Raw genomic sequence first — 18,052 nt, 5'->3', positions numbered from 1 at the left:
CAAACCATCTGCCTACCGTGTCCATATCTGGGTCTCGCCTTGTGCCCTTATACAGGGGCCCCCAGATAGTTTATGAACACGTCATAAGCAATGTCAAAATGCATGAAATTAGCTTCAATGGTTGACATTGGGCATGAAAAACAGTCCATCACCTCCTCTTTCTCAATTTTCAAATAGAAATGGGGTGTGCCTTTGGTGATTCATTGATGTGTCATTCCGGTCATGGTGTAGCTAGTTTGTTAGCTAAGCTAAGCTGAATGTAGCTAGCCAGTAACTCCTCCAGTATGTGTTGACTCATATCATATTCATCCATTTGTTTTGTTTTTAGCATGAAATGACTTGGTATGATTGTGTGTTGATCAATTACACAGTTTAAACCGTAAACCTTTAAAGTAACTGTGCAGTGTTTCCAGGTATCTATGAAATACTATAATAATTACAATAATAATAATAATAATTAATTACAATATATATGAAATAGTTTTCCTTACAAATATGTTTATTAAGCATGTTAAAAAGCAGCTTTTCTGTGTTGGAAGGGTGTGGGTGTACCCCAACAACAGAATGGTGTGGCCTTATACCAGTCATTAAAACTATTCATGTGAGTAGACCGCTGATTAGCCAGCTCATCCTCCTCAGGAGGATTACATCATCCTCTATTTGGAAATAGCAATGATTTTTGTTTAGGATGAATCAACAACATTATTAACAGAATATTAACTTTTAAAAGTGAGACTTTCACTGGACAATTACTTTCAAACTCTCAGCCTCATGTCGAAATGTGAAGGGTAGCAGGAAAATTAATGTAAACTGCAACATTTTCTCTTATCCTCATTGAAAATGTTGAAAAAATAGTATGAGATGAGCTATAAAACAGAAACAAAAAAATCTGTGACCCATGGCAAAATGTGTAGAAAATAGAAATGCATGAAATTAGCTTTAAAGCGGCAACATTTTCTCTGACTCATGACAAAATGTGTGGAATAGCATTACAAAACTGCATTTTTTTCTCTCTGCCCTAAGGCAAAATGTCTTGAAATGCAGGAAGTTAACTGTTATAACAAAAATAAATCTGTTTGGAGGGTGGCCTTCCACTTATTCTTCCACTTATACTGTTTTCAAAATACCCATTCAGATACTCCTCAAAATACCTGTCAATATACCCCTCAAAATACTCCTCAAGAGAGGCATAATAAGTCATGTCAAACGGAGTAGAATTGCAGGAAATACATAATTAAACGTTTTTAAAAATTCAGGGGGAAGACTCCTAAACCACAATTTCACATTGTGATTTATCAGCTCTTGTTCTAAATTTTGCACACACCGTCATCCCGGATACTTATAGGGCAGCCGGGTGTGGGGAAGCAGGGGGGCGTCATGCTGGCCACACACACACACATACTTACAGTTAAACACACACGCAATCACACACATTTGGGTGGAGGAGTCTAGAATGAGTCGACCGCACACGCACACACAAACACACACTGGTAATGACCAGCGGTACCACGAGTTGTGTCTCCATAGCTCTGTGATAATTAAGGTAATCAGTGCTGCCTATCTAGTCTCTGCCCCTGTTGACAGACTCCCGGGCGGGCCTAGCAGGGCCACATTCAGCCCCGTCAGTTGATTTTTTTGCATGGAGATCTATCAGCATGGCTCTACGTTAGGTTATTTGTAGTGGCCCCGAAATAGAAATAATTAAGACATGGGCGGGAAAAGAGGAAAAGTGAAAACGTGTCAGACCTCGCATACACTCCATGCAAGGCCCTTAGACCCCCTCCTCCATCTCCTTCTGTCCTTCCCTCCCTCCTTCACTGTCTTCCCTTTGTTTCATACTCCTCTGTGTGTATGGACAGAGTGTGTGGGTGGTTGGAGGTCGCAATCCAATGCTGAAATTAGGCGAGACGAGGTAGTCAGGTTTTCCAGTTGACCACACACACAGCATAGACATCCATCTGATCTGATGCTATCACTCACTGTGCCTGTCTGTCTGTCTGTCTGTCCGTCTGTCTTCTCAAAGTACTGACCAGGTGATGGCTTATGTGTAAGTCTAAGATGGAGAAATCTACAAGTGATTGATAGTTCTCGATGATTCATGTCCCTCAGAACACTATTATCATATAGTATCCTATAGTAAAAATAACACAGGAAAACCCAATAGCCTACAGTTGTTCAGAGTACTGTATTATGTCAAGATGAAGATGTCCTTTCTAATGTCTTCCCTATGTGAAATAAGATATGCAGATAAGGATATAAAGAAAACATGACATCTTTACCAATCTTATCTCGATAAGCACAAACAGATGAAAACCAGTCTGAACCAGTTGGAACTAGTGTAAACAATGAACTGTAGCATCCCATCCCCAATGATGGCCTAATCATTACCTCATCTTTCTTCCTTAGTCCAGAGGAAGGTGGAGGGTGGAAGTGGTGGAGTGGTGTGTGTGCGTGCGTGTGTAGGAGTGTGTGCATGCGTGTGTGTACATATGCGTGCATGTTGGTGCGCGTATGTGCAATTATCTAAAGTCCTGAACCGCCTAAAAGCTTTGACCCCAAGTTCAGCCATGGCGAGGCCGGGCATGAGATATATGAGATATAATTGTCACGTCTGAAGTCCCATAGTCTCCCACACACCCCCCTTCATCCTACTCCAATATAAACCCACCCCAACCGCATGCCTACAAATACCCTTAACACCAGCAGTCTGCAGAGAAGTCAGAAGCCAACAACCCAGAGGAACTAAATCATTTGCACCAACTATCTTCACAGAACAGATAAGTCTTAAGGTGAGTACATCTTTGATTGCACTCTTTCGTTGACATTGTGGAAAATCTTTACATGCGTTTTTGTGTGGTATCAGAATTTGAGCTACTTCAGTATATTTGGATTGTGTTACCTATTTCGCAACACATCAAGTCAACAAAAGAATGATGATCATCATCTAATAAACTGATGAATGTCTAAAATATAATATTTTCTGTCTGCCATACAGATGCTTTACTCAAGGTGTGTGTTAGCTGTCCTGGGACTTTACCTGATGTTGGGAGACTTGTCTGCCTTCCTGCTGCCTGATATGCTGAGACAGAAACGGGTAAGGAAGTTACACATGCTCAGTGGATTTTCTTTAACAGTTTAAACATGGATAGTGGCAAAAAATATCCTTCATCTTGGAAACACCATGATGCCATTCTTGTATTGCTTTCATAGATAGTTGCTCTTTTGTGTGACTGGTACATCTACTTCAATGAAAATAACAAGGTTTCAAATAAATACAGATTGGTCATTTTATACAAACTGCATTGTCATGTGCTGCTTGTCTGAAAATAACCCCCCATGTCCACAGGACGTCAATTGGCTGGACCAAGAGTTCTTCCCACACCTGTCTGAGGTCTCTGACCTCGCCAACCTTTCGCCACCCGGAGACGCCGGTGAGATGACCCGGGATTGGGAAGAACATAGTTTTCAGTCTGCCACCTTCCTCGCCCCTCTGGAACGCATATCCACCTCCGGGGAACGCATCCCCACCCCTGTGGAACGCATCTCTGTCCATCATCACAACCACCACCGTCGCAAACCCAAGGACAAGAGGTGAGAGAATGGAGCAGTCGGCGATGATGTAATAACGTTGAGACAAGGAGTATCCGCTGATGTAATATAGTAACGTTGTAGCGCTATATTAGTGCTGTGTATTTGCATCACTTTAACTACCAAAGAAACAAGTCCAGTCTGAGTTATGTAAGATCTTTCTCTTCCTGTCACTCCAGGAGGAAGGCAACAGTTCCTCTGGATTCTATTGGAAGCGGCCTTATGTCCAACCAGCGTAGCAGAAAGGTGAGAGCACAGAACAAGGAGGGATAGCCTGACCATCTGTTTATTAGGATGTTTGTCCAGAATGTGAACCAGCTAATGTGTATGTTTGTCTTGCAGGATGAACCAGAAGGCTGAATGAAGGAGCAACAATAACAGCTTCCAACCCCTTCAGTCTCATCCAATATTAACTTTACTGTCTTACAGTCAATCCAAATCCAATTTGTTGATTGTTTTGTAAAGATGCACTCCCACAAATATGTTATAACTATTTATTTATATTTAAGATGCTGTACTAGTGTACTAACCTGCTTAGATGTTTGGGACTCATCCCCCTCTAGTGGTTCTGTAAGTATGTACAATGACAAACACATCATGTGTGCCTAACTTCAATAAAATGCATTCCTTACAATATATTAATCTACTTTGCATATATTGGAAAGATAAGATACAACACAGGTGCTCCCCCCAAAAAGAAACATTTTTATTTTTCAAGCTACAGTTAAAGAAAAACAATATCAGATGCCGAAAATATAGCATTTGCTTGGCTCTTTTCCCCTCTCTTTTCACTTTCACATATGTACAGTCATCGAAGAACAGGGTATATACAGAAAATCGAAGGGAAAGATGGTGGTGAGAGTGCATTTGCTTTTTGGGGACTAAACATGACTCTCCCACCAACAAAAACAGGTAAAACCTACCAACATAAACTGCCACGAGTCCACGACTCCGATATCAACTGATTTTTCTGTACACTACAAACAGTCAACTTTGTTTTTTCGAATGAGAAGATCATGAGTGGAAGAGATTTGTATGCCAGTCTGATTAGGGAGCAATGTCAACCAGAATTTTCTGAAAAGTTAACCAAAAATCAATAACATGAAAAAAACAAAAAAACATTTTACAACCATTCATGCAAAAAGATGTTAGAGCCACTTCGACAAGGTAAACTTTCCCACCACGACAGTTCACAACAATTACATATTTCCAAACCAGAAGTATCTTGATGAAAAACAACATACACACAAAATGTAAATAAAAACAAAACAAGCATTATAGATTGAATTTGAAGGCTGTAGCCATGTCAAACCGTAACCAAAAGGGCAGTCATAGGACGCCATTGTCATGCTGAGGGAACTCAAAGTTATGAAGCTGTGCTGTAGCAGATGTCTGTTGACAAAAAACAGAAAGGGCAAATAAATCAATAAATACTTCTGGATATGGCCTGCACCAAAAACACTTTACGGCACAGCCCTCAGTTTGAGTTACAGGCTCTTCGCAGTTGCTGAAACTAAAGAAATTAACTTTCCAATGAAAAATAACACCTCAAAGGGGTGTTTGGTTTGGGCTCGCCTTTTAAAACGTGCACTCTTGTCGCACCAACTGTCTTTGCATATGTCAATGGAATAGATTCAACATTTCTGATTTGATCTGGTATTTGTGTTAGAATCTGAAAACATCCAATGAGAGACATCTCATAGGGGCTTAACACTGAGTGATAAGGTACTGAGTGTTCTATTAGACAAAGAAACTCATAAACAATCGCAAATCGAAAGCTTACACGAGAAAATAGTAGCTACAAAAACAAATAAAACGAGAGCTGCCCTTCTAACACTAAAAAGAGAAACTTAAGGACAAAAATAATCAGGAGAATCCGTTTTCTTTTCAGAGAAAGAAGGGGGTTGTGCCTGTGTCATGGTGTAGCAGTCGCATTGCATTGATTACTGGTTGCAGAGGGTCTCACAATAGTTAATGTACCATTATAAAATACTAGCTTTTTTCCTTGAACGTTGACAGACAAAAGTTGTCCATCAATGTCCTAAATAAATAATTCTCTATAACTTGTCATGCACCTTATGCTATGACCTTAACATGAAAACCAGGAGATGGATATCTGTTTGGGAGTCTAACATTCCAATGAAAAAATCTCAATTTATTAAGAATACTGAGCAAGAGAAGCATATCTATATGTATGTTACAGAAAATAAAGAGATCTCCCCCCAATGTCTTCCTGTTTTAGCCCAGTTTTCACGAAGGCAGAAAGTGACAAAGAACCTACATGAATAAGTGAGGATAGTGATTGTCAAAAATAACACCTAGAAAACTAACGATACAGTTGCTGTCCAGGTGAGGATTAACAATCAGCTGCAGGCATCGCAGAAAAGAACATGGATGTTGTAGTGGAACACAGAAAATAGGGTAGATTGAAAAGGGATATAGGAGGGATATAGTCCCTCCCACCCCCTCTCTCTTTAGGGATCTTTCTTTTGCCCCGACCGTCGAGTGTCCCTGCACTTGTGGCAGTAAAAGATGTCAGGGACGTTGGACTTCTTGATCTTGGCGCACGACAGATGGACCCACACGCCGCACTGGTTGCACTCGATCATGGGTCGCCCTGCAAACGGCTTGCCGCAGTAACAGGTGATTAAGTCCCAAGAGTCGTCACCTGTGTGAGGAAGGAGGGAGAGAAAAAAAAGAGGTAAGAGGGGGCATATCATAGTGGGACAAGTAGCATTGGGTTCAGTGGGCACCTAACAGGGGCAAATGTTTTCAAAGAGAAGAGGAACTTCAACTGTCGTTTTTGTTGAGGTTTTATTTTATGGGCCCCTAATTACTTATTTACTTAGAAACTACATGAACAGAGTAATTACATAGTTATTATCCATTCATTATTTATTGGTTACATGATGACTCAAGCTCCAGAAAGTACCAATCGTTACCAAGTTGTTTCTCATTAAATACAATGTTTCCCCTGACGTGATTCCTTATTCTACATGTCAGAGGCATGCTTGTTCAACATTACATTGTTTTTTAAAAATCTGAAGCATACAAAACATTGTGTCCTGCTGAACACACCCCAGGTATGAGCCTCTGGTTTAGAACTCACGGAACAGACCAGTGCATTAACATTGATGAATTACATGCCAAGCATATTACCAGCCATCACTGCAGCCATAGACTGACACTGAAGTGATGTATCTTGTGTGAGGAGATTACTGCACTCGCGTTTACAACTTGTCAACGGCGTGGTCAGTATGAAATGACTTACCCGACTCCACCATGATGTCCTCATCAGCGATCCAGGTCTCGCCTTCACTCGAGCTCATTTCTGCCTCCCGGTTGGACTCCTCCACCTGAATCTTAGCCAGCCCCTGCATTCCTGGTGAGGAGACCCCGTGCCCTGTCAGGTCATCTCGGACCAGGCGCTCCCCGGGATGGGCATGGCCCGTCTCAGAGTCTGTCTCACTTTGGGTGGCCGAGCTCTTAAGCTTTTTGAGGGCTTTGGCCTGCTTAGGGTTTTTGCTGCGCTTGATACGGGCCCTCTTCTCCCCGCCGCTACTCCCGCTTTCACCCCCGCCGCCAATGGCAGAACCCATCGACAACTTTTTTAGCTTTTTGTCCTTCTTGCGCTCTGCCTTGCTGCCTGCCTGGCTGTCGTACAGGGAGTCTTTCAGGCGCATCTTGTCCAGCAGGGAGCTGTCGGAGTGCATCCGGCGCATACTCTTGCCCTTGTTGGCGCGGGCCTTGCGGACAAACGTGTGGATGGTGTGCAGGTCGTTGCCGCCGTCTCCCCAGCTGGCCCCCAAGGAGCTGCCGCCGCCTCCTTCACCGCCACCCCCGCTTTCCCCTGACGCTCCTGAGCTGTGCGGGGAACTGGAGGACGCTGGCGACCATGGACCTTCCTACACAGCCACAGGTGTAGCAGAAGAAAAATAAAGAAAACAGTACAGTACAAACAATAATTGATGCATAGGGTCATAAATGTTGTTTAAAAATGTGGTAAGTTCTCAAACCCTATTAAAAGACACACACACCATCAATAATGGGGTAACTTGATGTCCTGGTGTGCCTAGTTATCCTACCTCTTTAGGATTGGGGATATAGCCTGCATATGCCAAGACAAAGTTGCAGAACTTGTTAAAGTCTTCTACGGTCCTCTTTCTCCTCTCTGGAGGCTAAAGAGATAAAAACAATGGCATTCACACAAATTAACCAAGCTAATAAGTCATGCATACAACACCCAAAAAAATTGTGAACAGGATCAGAAGGGGGGATTAAAGTAAACGTCACATCAGAAGTCTATTTACCAGAGTATCCGTTTTGCACTTCAATAACGAATCTGTGTGGAAGAAAACAATATTACTATACTATAATCCGTTCAAATTTGTAAACAAAGTCATTACGTATAAAAACAAATACTTCATTATCTCCACTAATCCATCGGCAGTCAAGTATTGTTAGCTGCTAGCTTGCTGTTGGTCTATTTTTGTTCGGCCTTGCGATGTATCTATTCTAGAGAATATAACGACAACTAGCTAACATTAGCAATGAAGCATGCAATGAAACAACAACCAGGCAATGATTCAAAACGCCAAAGTCTGCAACCTAACGTAGCAGAGGAGCATTTCTATTCTAAAAGTAGCAAACTAGCTAAGTTGATGTCTAGCCTCGTGCTGCAACGTCAGTCAGCAAGGATAACGTATTGCCTTTTTAGCTAGCCTAGCGTTTAGTTGTCTAAAAATGTGAATACCTTCTCTGCTCATAAACGAGCCAACTACCGCCAACAACGTTGTCGTGGTAGTTTCTACCAACGGGTGACGCAAAGTGAATACGGTTTAAGTTATCCATGGTTGGCTATGTTGGCTAACAGTAGCTCGTTAACAAACGTGAAACATGCATTGTGAGCCAACATTAGCTCACGGCTGCGATGGCGTGGGAGCCTCCCGAATTTTGAACATGGCTAGGTAGCTAACAGCATTTGGCTAACTAGTTACAGTAGCTTGTTAACCAACGAGCACTGTTTGCTAGCTAACTAACGTTAGCTATTCAAGACATGTTAACGTTAGCTTGCTGGCGAAGCAACAGACATTATGGCTCAATTTGCTTAGCACAAACTTCTAGTTAGCTAACCAGCGGTTAACATACCATTAGCTACCAATTGCATGGTTAGTTAACAAACATGTGCTAACTAGGTACAGTAGCATATATATATATATATAGTTATCGTTACTGCATAAAAAGGATAACTATGTGTATATAACTATGCAAGCTAATTGACGTTCTCGACTGTTAGTAGAGATGTAACAAACTTCGCTAACTAGTAAACTGCCAGGTAATGTTAACGTTGGATAGCGTTAGTTCGCTAGCCAACTAGCATGGCGATTGAACAACCAACAGTTGCTTCACTGAAGGAGGATTTTTAACAAAACAGAGAATGTATGCCAACTAGCAATCACCTCAATATAAATGTACTATGTGAACTGACACTTTTAAACGTACCTTGGTGTTCAGACATTATTTCAAGCATTGTCGCCTCAGCAACAAGGCCCGTGATGGTAGCTACCAGGTAGCTAACAGCGTCTGTGCTTTTCTCCTGACTTGACTACTGACTGTGCGGGAGAAGCCCTAGCCAAGAACGGAGTAGTCAACACCACTCTTCGAAGACAAGCGAATTTATTTGAGTTTTTTGGCTTGTTTTCTGGATAGCTTAGCCGGCAAAGGTACCGGGCTAACCAACAAAAAAATGCAACAATAATTCCGATTAGCCCGATTAACAAGATAGCTAGCTAGCTAATTGCTAATTTCTTCGTCACAGCAGCTATTGCATACATAATCCTGGCAATAAAACTACTTTAGTTAACTAACGAGCTAAGTCACCGGAGAAAAACTGCAGCAGGTGCATCCATTGTATAGGACAAAAGCATTCAGGTAACATATTTTTTAGATGAAGTTGACGTTGTTCCATAACACGAGCAACAATCGAGAAGAGTTTAACTAAATATACGTCTACTCCGTCAAGCCCCTTGCGCGCCTCCTCGAGCCATCAGCGATGTCAACTGATTGCAGAAGCCCCTTGTGGTTGCCACAACGCAGTGACAGCTCTGCGCTTTGCTGGGTAGTGTAGTTTAATGTGTGTATATTCCTCTTAATGAGGACGGACGATAAATCCCTAAAACTACTCTACCCATGTGCCATTGCACCTACCTGAGGTTTATTTGTATCTAACTCAGTGGTCTGTAAAGCAAACATGTAAAAATGGTTTATTGCACCAAATACAACCACCACGCCATCTAATTTCAGTAAGACCACAGGGTCGTTTCACTAAGATTGTAATGCCTGTTCTCCGAGCATTATCTGCAAGAAAATGTGGTCAAATAGAATTCTAAACTTTTGACAGTTAACAATGACCCTTACTGAATCAATTTCAATGTCAGAAAACATGCGCAAAGAAAAACAAATTGTCTGCATCTACCATAAGAACCTTCATTAGGCCCCTGCTGGGACCATCAGAGGGGTATATATAAAGTAGTATCAACGAGTTAACTTAGAAATATATTTTTGGTTGTTGAGTAAGTTAGACTATGCGCATTTCAAGGTTATCTTTCAGGCAGGCTTGTATAAATCATGTAAGAATCAAGTTTAATTTACTACATTAATGATGTCATGACCAAAATATAGACAAGAACGGCATCATACTCAGGCGCAAGCGCGAAAGGGGATACAAACCGGATGCTTATGGAGCATTGAGTTTTCCCTGGCACGAGCTGCGTGACTTGTACATGGAATACAATCGTACAACTTCATTATTCTCCTAAACGCTAATTTCGGTGCTCCATCTATGTCCAGCTGACAAACGCTTGTCATGAGAATTGTCGTCATATTTGTAGGGCAGTATCAATATTTGAAGGCGGATGAAGAGGAATCACACGTAATAACCGACGCTCTTGCTTCAACGTTAGCTAACTACCTGGGCAGCTAGGAAGCCTGTAACGTTAATATGTTGTTGGAAGTTTTGCAAGGAACAGAAGCGGGAGGATTCATTTTGATACAAGGTAAATATACTTGCTTATGGTTAACACTGTCATTGTTTTCAGAACCACAGACATTAGCTAACTGACTTGCTTTTTTTTGCCTTTGCGTTACTTTGACAGATTCTGTGAATTACTGTGGTCGACACCTCCTGAAAAGCTGCATCAATACAGCACTTAAACGGTAAATAACTTAGCGGAAACGTTCATGTCACGGCTGTTATCTAGTTCGTATTCATTTAGTTTGTGTGCGCTAATGTCATACCAATATATTGTGTTTCAGGGAAGAAGTGGTCCATGTATTGGGGTTTGAAGTTAGTCAAGAGGAACTCAATGATGGACTGGACAAAACATCTGCACAGAGGTGACTATAAACAAATAAGATGGGAGTCAACACAACAAGCAGATTTCTTGAGATCAAGCGTTAACTTGCTCATGTTTTCCCCGACTTTGAATATAGGCTGCACTTTCACAATGCCTACTCTGACCCTCTCGGCTGGACCGGTAATTCACCGTTTACGGTCCACCAGTTTACCCTAGAGGACATCGGCACTCTTCTCAAACAAACACCTCAGGCCAAAGCAGTGACACTTGTCATTGACTCTCTGTCATGGATTTTGAGGCATCACGACCCTGCTGCTATCTGCCAGAAACTTCAGGCTCTCAAAAAAGGTTTGTCATGGTATTTATAAACACTGTCTTTCTGACTTGACCAGCTCTGTATTTATTTCAGCGCTGCAGAAAGAGGTTAGCTAAGTTTCTCCAATTGCATCTATATTGATGCCATGTTGTACATTGAAGTCAGTGAAATTGTTAGGCTCCGGTTCAGTTCAGGCTCCACTTTATTCACTCGTCTTTAGGTGGAGTTGTGAGAGCTGTAATTGGTCTGCTGCACTCAGACCTGCATCAGCGAGGCACTGTGGGAAGCATATGCCACTTGGCTACCTCAGTCATCACTGTGGCCCCAGGGACCAGAGGACTAGGGGCCTTCGCCAAAATAACAAGACGCACCAAGTCGGGCAAGCTTATGCAAGATGTAAGAGCAGTGGAGCATGGAGTGCTGCTGGTTTGAATTGAAGAATTTAACTGTCTTAGCCATTTTCTGCTGATTGAAGTGTTGTGTGTCTGTTAACAGGAGGAGATATTCAGCATCAATGAGGACCTGACAGTTACAATACAGAGCAAACGCAGTCATCCTGGAAGCACACCGATGAATACAGACGAATCTGAGGTAGCACACCTGTATTGATTCCTGACATGCACAATGTGAGGATGATAAGGAAAAAGCCAATGGTATTGTATTATTCTCTTGTTTTCCCCAGGTGGATCCGACAGCCAACCTGACCTTTAACCTGCGCCTGTCTGATACACAGAGAGAGGCCAAAGAAAAACTGCCGCTTCCCTTCGTCTTCAGTAAAGAGAAGTGAGATTTTGTTTTCTGCCATGCCTTTTCTATCCGTGCTGTCTTGCTACTGTCTGATGTGTTTTATCGAACTCTCCCCATTTGTCTTCTTCCAGGAAGTCAGCACTTCTGCACCCGGGCACCGGTTCAGGACGGATCCTTTACGAGCCTGATGCCAATGATGATTATGACCAGGAGGATCCTGATGACGACCTTGATGTCTAGAGGACAGGCTACTAGCCATGTAGAGCACAGCTCCTTGCAGTTAATGCCACTTTTGGACATTTACATGCCGGAAACTACAATAATAGTCTGGGTTCCTGCCTGAGATATTTATTTTACTTTCCCAGGGGAGATTTAAATGAAAGTTTAACAAAATACCAGGCTTACCGAATGCCAGTTTTTGCAGTGGAGGAAGTTTATTAGGGTGGATGGAGTCTGTAAGTATAGGAGATATATTGCTTGTTACAACAATCAATTCAGGAAAATTTCAGCGGAGGACAGAATGACGCTGAGATCAGATGCCGACAGCCTACGACAGGTCTCTGTTTAAATAAAGGCTACTGTTTGCAGTTTGTCTGTATATTTTCTAACAATTTAGTTATTCTTTTGTAATGAAAATCCCTATACTATCACATTTGTAATGTCTCAAATTGACACCTTTTTTTACAGAATGCTTACAGTTTCTACTGCAAACCACTGGTGTGTGAGCTTGAGTCTGTGGCCCTATTGTTCGGTTCTACGCATGTCTAGTAAGACCCAACACATTAGCCACATGAACTCACATAGACTTATGAATAATGATGAAATAGTTCCTGTAGTTTGTTGCTACTTTTAGGCCTTTAAAGGAGCAACTGAGTACTTGTGATGGCCCTCAACGATGCAAGTGTATACCAACTTAATAATGGTCAATAAAAGCTTGGCCCTGGTCTACTCTAAAAACAATCAACAACATCGCTGGCATGGAATAGTCAGCAATGAATATACATGAATACAACTTGAATAGCTTGGCTGGACTTCTACGTCATCATCAGAGTTCAGTGTGTCAAATCGGAGGGCATGCTGTCCGGTCCTCTGGCAGTCTCTATGAGGGTGCCACTGGGTTCAATTCTTGGGCCGACTCTTTTCTCTGTATAAATCAATGATGTTGCTCTTGCTGCGGGTTATTCCCTGATCCACCTCTACGCAGACGACACCATTCTGTATACTTCCGGCCCGTCCTTGGACACTGCTATCTAACCTCCATATGAGCTTCAATGCCGTACAACACTCCTTCTGTGGCCTCCAACTGCTCTTAAACGCAAGTAAAACCAAATGCATGCTTTTCAACCGTTCGCCGCCTGCACCCGCACGCCCGACTAGCATCACCACCCTGGATGGTTCCGACCTAGAATATGTGGACATCTATAAGTACCTAGGTGTCTGGCTAGACTGTAAACTCTCCTTCCAGACTCATATTAAACATCTCCAATCTAGAATCGCTTTCTATTCCGCAACAAAGCCTCTTTCACTCATGCCGCCAAACCCTAGTAAAACTGACTATCCTACCGATCCTCGACTTCGGGGACGTCATCTACAAAATAGCTTCCAATACTCTACTCAGCAAACTGGATGCAGTTTATCATAGTGCCTTATACCTTATACCACCCACCACTGCGACCTGTATGTTCTAGTCGGCTGGCCCTCGCTACATATTCGTCGCCAGACCCACTGGCTCCAGGTCATCTACAAGTCCATGCTAGGTAAAGCTCCGCCTTATCTCAGTTCACTGGTCACGATGGCAACACCCACCCGTAGCACGCTCCAGCAGGTGTATCTCACTGATCATCCCTAAAGCCAACACCTCATTTGGCTGCCTTTCGTTCCAGTTCTCTGCTGCCTGTGACTGGAAGGAATTGCAAAAATCGCTGAAGTTGGAGACTTTTCTCTCCCTCACCAACTTCAAACATCTGCTATCGCTGCAGCTGTACATAGTCTATCCGTAAACAGCCCACCCAATTTTACCTACCTCATCCCCATACTGTTTATATTTATTTACTTTTCTGCTCTTTTGCACACCAATATCTATACCTGTACATGACCATCTGATCAATTATCACTCCAGTGTTAATTGGCTAAATTGTCATTATTCGCCTACCTCCTCATGCCTTTTGCACACAATGTATATAGACTCTCTTTTTTTTCTACTGTGTTATTGACTTGTTAATTGTTTACTCCATGTGTAACTGTGTTGTCTGTTCACACTGCTATGCTTTATCTTGGCCAGGTCGCAGTTGCAAATGAGAACTTGTTCTCAACTAGCCTACCTGGTTAAATAAAGGTAAAATAAAAAATGCTGACAATATTAAACAACACAATGCTTATTGGAGTGGCAGGTAGCCTAGTGGTTAGAGCGTTGGGCCAGTAATGCAAAGGTTGCTGGATTGAATCCCCGAGCTGCCAAAGTAAACATTTATCGTTCTGCCCCTGAACAAAGCAGTTAACCCAGTAGGGTGTCATTGTAAATAAGTATTTGTTCTAAACTGACTTGCCAAGTCAAATAAAGATAAAATAAAAAAAGATTTTCTGTGTATTTCACCATGTTTAGTCAGGGTAATAATTGCAGGTGAATAGTGGGGAACTGCCACTGAGAATAAGGCAGGACAAACTTGCATTAGTGTACTGGGTGAGGTTGAAAGGGAGTTCATAAGGACATGCAGTGGTCACTGCAACTGGGGAATGCTGGGAGCAAGGAATGGGTAAGCAGATGGTGTATGTATGGATGTTAGTAGTAAGGGGAGGCAATTTTATCACATGTACCGGTCAGTAAAGGAAGAAGTGGGGAGTATTGGATACAGGACAGAGGAAGTTGTGTAGAGTAGACTACGGTTTGGGCACACAGGTTTGAATGCCACGTTGTGGATAATAGGGAGACATGAAACCAATCTGTGTGATGACTGTTTAGTGGAGGAAACGGTGGAGCATGTGTTGATATTTTGTGAACTGTATGACGTAGACAGGGAGAGATTGTGTGAAAGGGTTAGAGAGGCTGGACGGGGTTGGGGTTTGCATGGTGTAGTGGGGGGAGGGAAGTGGTGTCTAAGGTTCTATTTCACTTTCCTAAGTGGAACAGGACTAATGAGGAAAATTTAATGTAGGTAGGCTGTAACACGCCACATACTCCAGTACAGTAGGTGGCGGTGTTTGCACCTTAAGTTGTGATCCACCAACTCAACCCAATCACACATAACCAAAACACATTTTTAGAATCCAGAGAGACACAAAGTACATTACGCTATAGACAAGTTACATTTTGAAAAATACTGGACACACTTCTTTGATAATTTGGTCTTTATATATTTTGGGATGTTATATAATATTGTAAATCAATTTTAAAAACATTGAAACTTTTTTTATCCCATTAACTTTTTTTATGAATGAATTTTTTTCCCAATAAAATCAAGAAATTCAAAATCCAATCAAATTGTATTGGTCACATACCAATATTTAGCAGATGTCATTGCGGGTGTAACGAAATGCTTGTGTTCCTAGCTCCAACATTGCAGTAGTATCTAACAATTCATAACAATACACACAAATCTAAAATTAAAATAATGTATTTAAGAAATAAATAAATATTAGATTGCGCAATGTTGGTGTGACTAAAATACAGTAGAATAGAATACAGTATATACAGTTGAAGTCAGAAGTAATTTAAAACTCGTTTTTCAACCACTCCACAAATTTCTTGTTAACAAACTATAGTTTTGGCAATTTGGTTAGGACATCTATTTTGTGCATGACACAAGTCATTTTTACAACAATTGTTTACAGACAGATTATTTAACTTATAATTTACTGTCTCACTATTCCATTGGATCAGAAGCTAACATACACTAAGTTGACTGTGCCTTTAAACAGCTTGGAAAATTCCAGAAAATTATGTCATGGCTTTAGAAGCTTCTGATAGACTAATTGACATGATTTGAGTCAATTGGAGGTGTACCTGTGGATGTATTTCAAGGCCTACCTTCAAACTCAGTGCCTCTTTGCTTGACATCATGGGAAAAATCAAAAGAAATCAAAATATTGTACACCTCGACACGTCTGGTTCATTCTTGGGAGCAATTTCCAAACGCCTGAAGGTACCACGTTCATCTGTACAAACAATAGTACGCAAGTATAAACACCATGCGACCACGCAGCCGTCATACCGCTCAAGAAGGAAATGCGTTCTGTCTCCTAGAGATGAACATACTTTGGTGCGAAAAGTGCAAATCAATCCCAGAACAACAGCAAAGGATCTTGTGACGATGCTGGAGGAAACAGGTACAAAAGTATCTATTTCCACAGTAAAACGAGTCCTATATCGACAAACCTGAAAGACCGCTCAGCAAGGAAGAAGCCACTGCTCCAAAACCGCCATAGAAAAGCCAGACTACGGTTTGCAACTGCACATGGGTACAAAGATCATACTTTTTGGAGAAATGTCCTCTGATCTGATGAAACAAAAATAGAACTGTTTGGCCATAATGACCATCATTATGTTTGGAGGAAAAAGGGGAACGCTTGCAAGCCGAAGAACACCATCCCAACCATGAAGCACGGGAGTGGCAGCATCATGTTGTGGGGGTGCTTTACTGCAGGAGGGACTGGTGCACTTCACAAAATAGACAGCATCATGAGGATGGAAAATCAGTCAGGAAGTTAAACCTTGGTCGCAAATGGGTCTTCCAAATGGACAATGACCCCAAGCATACTTCCAAAGTTGTAGCAAAATGTCTTAAGGGCAACAAAGTCAAGGTATTAGAGTGGCCATCACAAAGCCCTGACCTCAATCCCATAGAACATTTGTGTGCAGAACTGAAAAAGCTTATGCGAGCAAGGAGGCCTACATACCTGACTCAGTTACACCAACCCTGTCAGGAGGAATAGGCCAAAATTCACCCAACTTATTGTGGGAAGCTTGTGGAAGGCTATCCAAAACGTTTGATCCAAGTTAAACAATTTAAAGGCAACGCTACCAAATACTAATTGAGTGTATGTAAACTTCTGACCCACTGGGAATGTGATGAAAGAAATAAAAGCTGAAATAAATCTCTCTACTATTATTCTGACATTTCACATTCTTAAAATCAATAACATTTCAACCAAATATATTTATAAAGCCCTTCTTACATCAGCTGATGTCACAAAGTGCTGTACAGAAACCCAGCCTAAAGCTCCAAACAGCAAGCAATGCAGGTGTAGAAGCACAGTGGCTAGGAAAAACTCCTGAGAAAGACCAGAACCTAGTAAGAAACATAGAGAGGAACCAGGCTATGAGGGGTGGCCAGTCCTCTTCTGGCTGTGCCGGGTGGAGATTGTAACAGGGCATGGCCGAGATGTTCAAATGTTCATAGATGACCAGCAGGGTCAGATAATAATAACCACAGTGGTTGTCGAGGGTGCAACAGGTCAGCACCTCAGGAGTAAATGTCAGTTGGCTTTTCATAGCAGATCATTCAGAGTATCTCTACCACTCCTGCTGTCTCTAGAGAGTTGAAAACAGCAGGTCTGGGACAGGTAGCACGTCCAGTGAACAGGTCAGGGTTCCATAGCCGCAGGCAGAACAGTGGAAACTGGAGCAGCAGCACGGCCAGGTGGACTGAGGACAGCAAAGAGTCATCAGGCCAGGTAGTCCTGAGGCACGGTCCTAGGGCTCACGTCCTCCGAAAGAAAGAAAGAGAGAGAAAGAGAGAGAGAGAATTAGATGGAGCATACTTAAATTCACACAGGACACCGGATAAGACAGGAGAAATACTCCAGATATAACAGACTGACCCTTGCCCCCTGACAAATAAACTACTGCAGCATAAATACTGGAGGTTGAGACAGGAGGGGTCGGGAGACACTGTGGCCCCATCCGACGATACCCCAGGACAGGGCCAAATAGGCAGGACATAACCCCACCCACTTTGCCAAAGCACAGCCCCCACACTACTAGAGGGATATCTTCAACCACCAATTTACCATCCTGAGACAAGGCCGAGTATAGCCCACAAAGATCTCC

General features: G+C 42.3%; 3 protein-coding genes across 3 annotated transcripts; 2 read left to right on the top strand and 1 right to left on the bottom strand.

The window, feature by feature from the left end:
- The first annotated feature begins 2,628 nt into the window (after positions 1-2,628).
- LOC118391928 (uncharacterized) lies at positions 2,629-4,224 on the top strand. The gene is made up of 5 exons (XM_035783435.1): positions 2,629-2,789; positions 2,996-3,094; positions 3,347-3,591; positions 3,768-3,834; positions 3,931-4,224. Exons 2-5 carry the CDS (start codon positions 2,996-2,998, stop codon positions 3,946-3,948), a joined length of 429 nt encoding a protein of 142 aa, XP_035639328.1. The 5' UTR covers positions 2,629-2,789; the 3' UTR covers positions 3,949-4,224.
- A 49-nt stretch (positions 4,225-4,273) lies between these two features.
- On the bottom strand, positions 4,274-9,821 carry LOC118391926 (PHD finger protein 23B-like). The gene is made up of 5 exons (XM_035783433.2): positions 9,091-9,821; positions 7,899-7,930; positions 7,674-7,766; positions 6,860-7,493; positions 4,274-6,256 (listed from the first exon to the last, which is right to left on the bottom strand). The coding sequence occupies exons 1-5, from the start codon at positions 9,116-9,118 to the stop codon at positions 6,063-6,065; spliced, it is 981 nt and encodes a 326-aa protein (XP_035639326.1). The 5' UTR covers positions 9,119-9,821; the 3' UTR covers positions 4,274-6,062.
- A 451-nt stretch (positions 9,822-10,272) lies between these two features.
- Positions 10,273-12,593, top strand: elp5 (elongator acetyltransferase complex subunit 5). The gene is made up of 8 exons (XM_035783434.2): positions 10,273-10,643; positions 10,743-10,803; positions 10,903-10,983; positions 11,080-11,291; positions 11,480-11,655; positions 11,755-11,850; positions 11,942-12,042; positions 12,138-12,593. The coding sequence occupies exons 1-8, from the start codon at positions 10,589-10,591 to the stop codon at positions 12,244-12,246; spliced, it is 891 nt and encodes a 296-aa protein (XP_035639327.1). The 5' UTR covers positions 10,273-10,588; the 3' UTR covers positions 12,247-12,593.
- The last annotated feature ends 5,459 nt before the right edge of the window (positions 12,594-18,052 follow it).

This window comes from Oncorhynchus keta, chromosome 13 (assembly GCF_023373465.1).
Source record: "Oncorhynchus keta strain PuntledgeMale-10-30-2019 chromosome 13, Oket_V2, whole genome shotgun sequence".
Taxonomy (NCBI): Eukaryota; Metazoa; Chordata; class Actinopteri; order Salmoniformes; family Salmonidae; genus Oncorhynchus; species Oncorhynchus keta.
The sequence above is the reverse complement of the archived record's forward strand: the minus strand, read 5'-3'. Positions and strand labels throughout refer to the sequence as shown.